Raw genomic sequence first — 5,847 nt, forward strand, 5'->3', positions numbered from 1 at the left:
AATGCTGGAGAAACTCAGCGGGTGCAGCAGCATCTATGAGTTTCTCAAGCATTTTTATGTACCCTTAAGAATTTTGTAAGTTTCTATAAGATCCCCCCTCAATCTTCTAAATTCTAGCGAGTACAAGCCGAGTCTATCCAGTCTTTCTTCACATGAAAGTCCTGACATCCCAGGAATCAGTCTGGTGAACCTTCTTTGTACTCCCTCTAATGGCAAGAATGTATTTCCTCAGATTAGGAGACCAAAACTGTACGCAATACTCCAGGTGTGGTCTCACCAAGACCCTGTACAACTGCAGTAGAACCTCCCTGCTCCTATACTCAAATCCTTTTGCTATGAATGCTACCATACCATTCGCCTTCTTCACTGCCTGCTGCACCTGCATGCCTACTTTCAACGACTGGTGTACGATGACACCCAGGTCTCGTTGCATCTCCCCTTTTCCCAATCGCCCACCATTCAGATAATAGTCTACTTTCCTGTTTTTGCCACCAAAGTGGACAACCTCACCTTTATCCACATTATACTGCATCTGCCATGCATTTGCCCACTTACCCAACCTATCCAAGTCACCTGGCAGCCTCCTAGCATCCACCCCACAGCTAATACTGCCCCCCAGCTTCGTGTCATCCGCAATTTTGAAGGCAATATCCAAGTGATGGAAATGGAATTAATACTGATCGGTCTCCATTGCTCGGCATCAATGTGGGCCGAGTGTCCGGTGTCCGTGCTGTAATACGAACATTAAACAGAACATCGAGCATTGGGCACAAAATAAGGAGGCTTTTTCTCAAGTTGGTATCTCCAGATAAATGGTTTATTTTCAGATATCAACCATGCAGTGGGTCATATTTAAACAACGTTGACATTAACATATCAACGCGAAACAAGTTTACGTATTAAAGTCAGAGGAGATAACACAAACATCTTTAATTGCTCTCTGAATTTGCTCTGAGTCACTGCATAAATGAACGTGTTTGTACAAGAACTCAAAAGCTGAAACATATTCGCACATTCTGCGGCAATCAATACAGGAAAACTAAGGATTTTATCGACGGTAAATCGGTCGTAGATGAAATAGACGACATACGTCAACCATAGAAGGATGAAACTGCAAGAGATGGCAAAGAGTAACACGATGGACTTCCTCCGGCTCTCCATCTCCGGGTCTTTCTGTTTCTCCCCGTTACTCTGTGCACGGAGCCTCTTCCGGGCTCGACTCGCCGCGAGAATGTGTCTGACGGTCAAAACGTTGAACAGAAGCACGAGGAAGAACGGGAGGCAAGGGGTTAAAATGCGGTCGAGCCAATGAAAAGCTGCCCACATGGGCGAGGAATATCGCAGATCTTTCATTTTGCAATACCAAGGGACGTTGTCAATTATGTAGACCGGTTCGTGTAAGAAGTACCAGGGAATGTTGACGAGGCAGCCCAAGACACAAACTGTTCCGATGACCACGGCTGCCGTCCTTTCGGTGCAATATTTTGTTTTCAGTTTCTGGCAGCAAATGGCCACAAACCGATCAAAGGTGAAAGAGACGGTTAACCAGACGGAACAATCTCTGACCGCATAGATGAGTGCGATGCTTAGACTACATACGGGAGTAATGGACAGGAATGTACCTGGGAAATAAATGCCAGGAACCCGGTTTAGTAACACTGCCGTGATAATAACCAGGAGATCCGTCACCGACATGGACAGCAGGTACCGAGAGATACATTTGGAGAGACCGCACTTTCCTCGCGACAGGATCACAATCGCTGTTAAATTGACTGTGTGAAAGAGAAAGATGATTAATCACAGAATTACAGATTAATTAATTGCAGAATTACAGATTAATCAATTACAGCTCAGAGTTCAGTTCATTGATTTAACCATTGAACTCGACAGAAAACCACAACATCAACCTCATCAACTCGGCTAAATTGGTTAAATTGGCGATTCGGCTAAATTGGTCCAATTTCTATGGATATCAAAATTGATCTTGTGAAGCGAGAATAATTACGATTCTGAGGGCTAAACGGAGCGCGAATAACTGTATTTAACCACGAATGCCACCTTGATCGTCACGGCCAAGATAGATGGAAGAGACCTGTTCCACATAGCTGTATGGCTGTACGGCTCTAACGGTGTAGCACAAGAATATGCCCTTCGGTCCAAAATATCAGTCTAATCCATGATGCCAACTGATCCCCTCTGCCTGGATGTGATCCATGCCATTCCATTCTCTGCATGTTCATGCGCCTATCTAATTGCCTCTGAAACGCTGACTGCACCAATGCTCCTGGTACAGTATTCCCGTCGTTCTCCATCCACCTCAAGGTTTCAAAACACTCAGTGTTCAAACCTTGCATCTTCTATTCACGTTATCTGTGGTTCCCATGTAAAATAAGTAATCAATGGCTATCTATCTATCTATCTATCTATCTATCTATCTATCTATCTATCTATCTATCTCTATCTATCTATCTATCTATCTATCTATCTATCTATCTATCTATCTATCTATCTATCTATCTTTGGTTCACAGCCGCAAAACAGTTTTAGAAAACAGGAGCAAACCTCTCATCCTTGCCCGTGTATTAACCGAATCAATCCCGCCGCGATGCTCAACACCAGTAAACCACGTCAGCCTATAGGGCTTGACTCGACAGATTTTTTAAAGCTGCAGCATTATTTCCTGACTCTCAAACAGAATATTCCGCCCCATGAGAGATGACTAATTAACGCTTTCTGTACTATCCATTTGCCTTGCTGCTTTCGGGGAGGTATGTACTTGGACCCAAGACCGTTCCTCACATCAACGATGCTAAAGGTCTTGTCATGAACTGCTCACTTTCTCCTGATATTCTACCTCCCGGAAAGCAGCCCCTCACACTGTCCCTCATTACACGTTGTTTTCCATGTCTCTGCCCACATCTATAGGGTTATCTAAATTTCGCTCTTGACAACGTTCCATAGGGGGGGGGGGGGGGGGGGTACGTCAGATTCACTCTGATGTCACTTTGAATGCTCCAATTTTAAAAGTCTAAACGTCTACTCCTGGAGCCCCCGGCATTGTTCCCCGTAGAAATCCGGTTATCAACTTAACATGTAATTTCATATTCTATAGCATCGAATGGATTTTCGCAAAGATCCACAAATTAATCTTGCGGTTGGCTCCGATCTCCTCAAAGTTGAATTTTCGTTTACCACCCTTTAAAGACAGAGGCGATATTCATTTAGAGAACGAATACATCTCTGGAATACTTCACCTGGGATTGCGAAGACTGCAAGTCCAGTGTAGTAAATGGCGTAGATCGCGCCTGTGGGCGGGAGGTGCATTTTCCGTGAAGAGACCGTTGCCCGTGTGTTATCCCACACCGTTATCCGATTGCCTTTTGTACACGTTGCTAAAGACCTGGGTGAGAATTAAATAGCCCCAAACGCTGATTTTAATTACTGCTATTGCACAAATAAGTGTCGTAATCTCGCGACTGACGTGGGTTCCAGTTCGTAAACAATTAATTTAAACCACAGTGGCGCAGCTGGTAGAGCCAGATATTAGACTCGATCCTAATCTCGGAGACATGGTGATGGATTTGCCCCAAATATGGACAGAGTCGATGCAAAAGTGGGAGATTATAAACTAATGTCATGAGTGACCAGTAGTCGGCGTGGATTTGGTGGATGAGCTTCTAGCCAGTCAACGGCCATCCACACTTCAGTTGAAGTCACGCTCACTGTCATACATAGTAGTGTAAGGAATGATGATAAAGCACACACACCAAAATCCTATACTTCCAGCGGCGGAAGTCCGCAGGAACTGGAGGAAATGTGTGGTGCGTCCATCACTGTTCCCGTTGGAGACCAACACTACTGATTCGCTAATATTTTCAACCATGACGAATGAATGAATGAACTTGGTGGACCGAAGAGCCTGTTGCCATGCAGTATCTCTGAACTAAACTAAACTTCGTGCTGGCAGAGACCCGCCGAGTACTCCAGCACTTGTGTCTTTTTTTTTAAATAAACCAGCATCTGCCACTACTTTTTTCAGCAATTAATTGAACGAAGCCTAATTTCCTCCTGGAAACAATGCTTTAAATCTCGGCATAATTTAATTGTTATACCATTTAGGTAAGTATGTATAACAATTTTCCAATTTCCAGACAGATGTTTGTGTCCTGGTCCTTGTCAATTACCAGAGGGCCAGACGCAACAGCGCCTCACATTACGCTTGGGTATCTTACAATCCAAATGTATGAACATTCTATTATCCAAAGTTAAGCACCACCCTCCTTACGTACCCCTCTCTCCCCAATCCCCCTATGCACACCCCCCCCTCCAGTGCACACCCATTTCTCCTCCTATCCATTATCCTGCCCGACACCTTCACATGTCCGTTCCCTAGCACACCTCTTTCACACCTCCTAATCTGACTCAGTCTTAGTCTTTTTTTCATCTCTAACAATCGTTCATGCATCTGCCAAACAATGTCTTCCTTCCCTCATCTGAATCCATGCAAGATGTTGTCCCACCTCCATCTCTTTACAGCGGTCAGTCGGAATAAGTCCCGAAACGGTGATGATCCAGACCCACCTTAATTTCTGCCAGACTCGCTGAATTACTCCAGGATTTTGAATTTTACTACAGGTAACAAGTTGCATAGGTTAAGCAAGATGTGAGTCCAATCGCAAATCTCCATGGTTAGCAGTTAAACCACTGTAGGGTCAAGGCACACACCAGGTCAAAGTAATTGAAAATCATTATTGGCCAATGAACCGGCCTCAACTACATTCTGTGGCAGATAATTCCAGAGATTCACCACTCTTTGTGTGAAAAATGTTTTTTTCATCTCGGTCTAAAAGATTTCCCCCTTATCCTTAAACCCTTTGTTCTGGACTTCCCCCAACATCGGGAACAATCTTCCTGCATCTAGCCTGTCCAACCCCTTAAGAATGTTGTACGTTTCTATAAAATCCCCCCTCAATCTTCTAAAATCTAGCTAGTACAAGCCGAGTCTATCCAGTCTTTCTTCATATGAAAGTCCTGACATCCCAGGAATCAATCTGGTGAACCTTCTCTGTACTCCCTCTATGGCAAGAATGTCCTTCTTCAGAAGTGGAAGGACATTCTCCTAGACTCTCCTTGACTCTCAAGGAATATGTCAGTTTCTCCATAGTGAAGATGTCTCGCACAATTTCTAGCCACTGTTCATGTTTTAGGGTGTTTTCATAAGCCACTGCCTGGTAATGGCTTTCTTACTTGCTGCAAGCAGAACTTTAATCAAATAGGTATCTTCTATCTTTATAATATCTTTAATGTGCCCCTGATACATCATAGGGCAGGTATTTGGAATTTTATAACCCAAGATATTTTTAACAACTGCATTAAAATTTTCCCAGTATGGCCTTATCTTTACACGGTTCCAGAAATATGTCTGCATCCTTACTCCCGCACAGCCTCCAACAGTACAGTTGTACAGCAAGTTGCCTGCTTTTTATTTTGGGCGTTATAAAAAAGCGAGTTAGATACTTCCAGCAAAATTCTCTCCATAATAGTGCGGATGTACATTGTGTTTCACACGTTTGATACCATTCTTCTTCTGTTATTTGAATCTTTAATTCTGCTTCCCATTCAGTTTTTATGTAGAGCGTTGATTCTCCCCCGCTTCCCACTAGAGCTGATAGAATGACCCGAGACCACTTCTGTTTGTATGCATCCACAATCACCTTGATCACATTATTTGAAATTTCATCTAGTTCTGGCCTTATCTCTTTTGTAAAGTAGTCTCTTAATTGCAAGTATCTAAAAAAAATCTTTGTTTTCGAGACCATACTTTGACTTTAAATCTTGGAAGCTCAT

At 43.4% G+C, this 5,847-nt stretch overlaps 1 protein-coding gene across 1 annotated transcript; it reads right to left on the minus strand.

Moving 5' to 3' along the window:
• Nucleotides 1–876: 876 nt before the first annotated feature.
• LOC129703862 (probable G-protein coupled receptor 139) lies at nucleotides 877–3,324 on the minus strand. Its single transcript, XM_055646538.1, has 2 exons — nucleotides 3,255–3,324; nucleotides 877–1,772 (listed from the first exon to the last, which is right to left on the minus strand). Exons 1-2 carry the CDS (start codon nucleotides 3,322–3,324, stop codon nucleotides 877–879), a joined length of 966 nt encoding a protein of 321 aa, XP_055502513.1.
• Nucleotides 3,325–5,847: the final 2,523 nt, after the last annotated feature.

The sequence above is a fragment of the Leucoraja erinacea genome, chromosome 15 (assembly GCF_028641065.1).
Source record: "Leucoraja erinacea ecotype New England chromosome 15, Leri_hhj_1, whole genome shotgun sequence".
Classification (NCBI taxonomy): Eukaryota; Metazoa; Chordata; class Chondrichthyes; order Rajiformes; family Rajidae; genus Leucoraja; species Leucoraja erinaceus.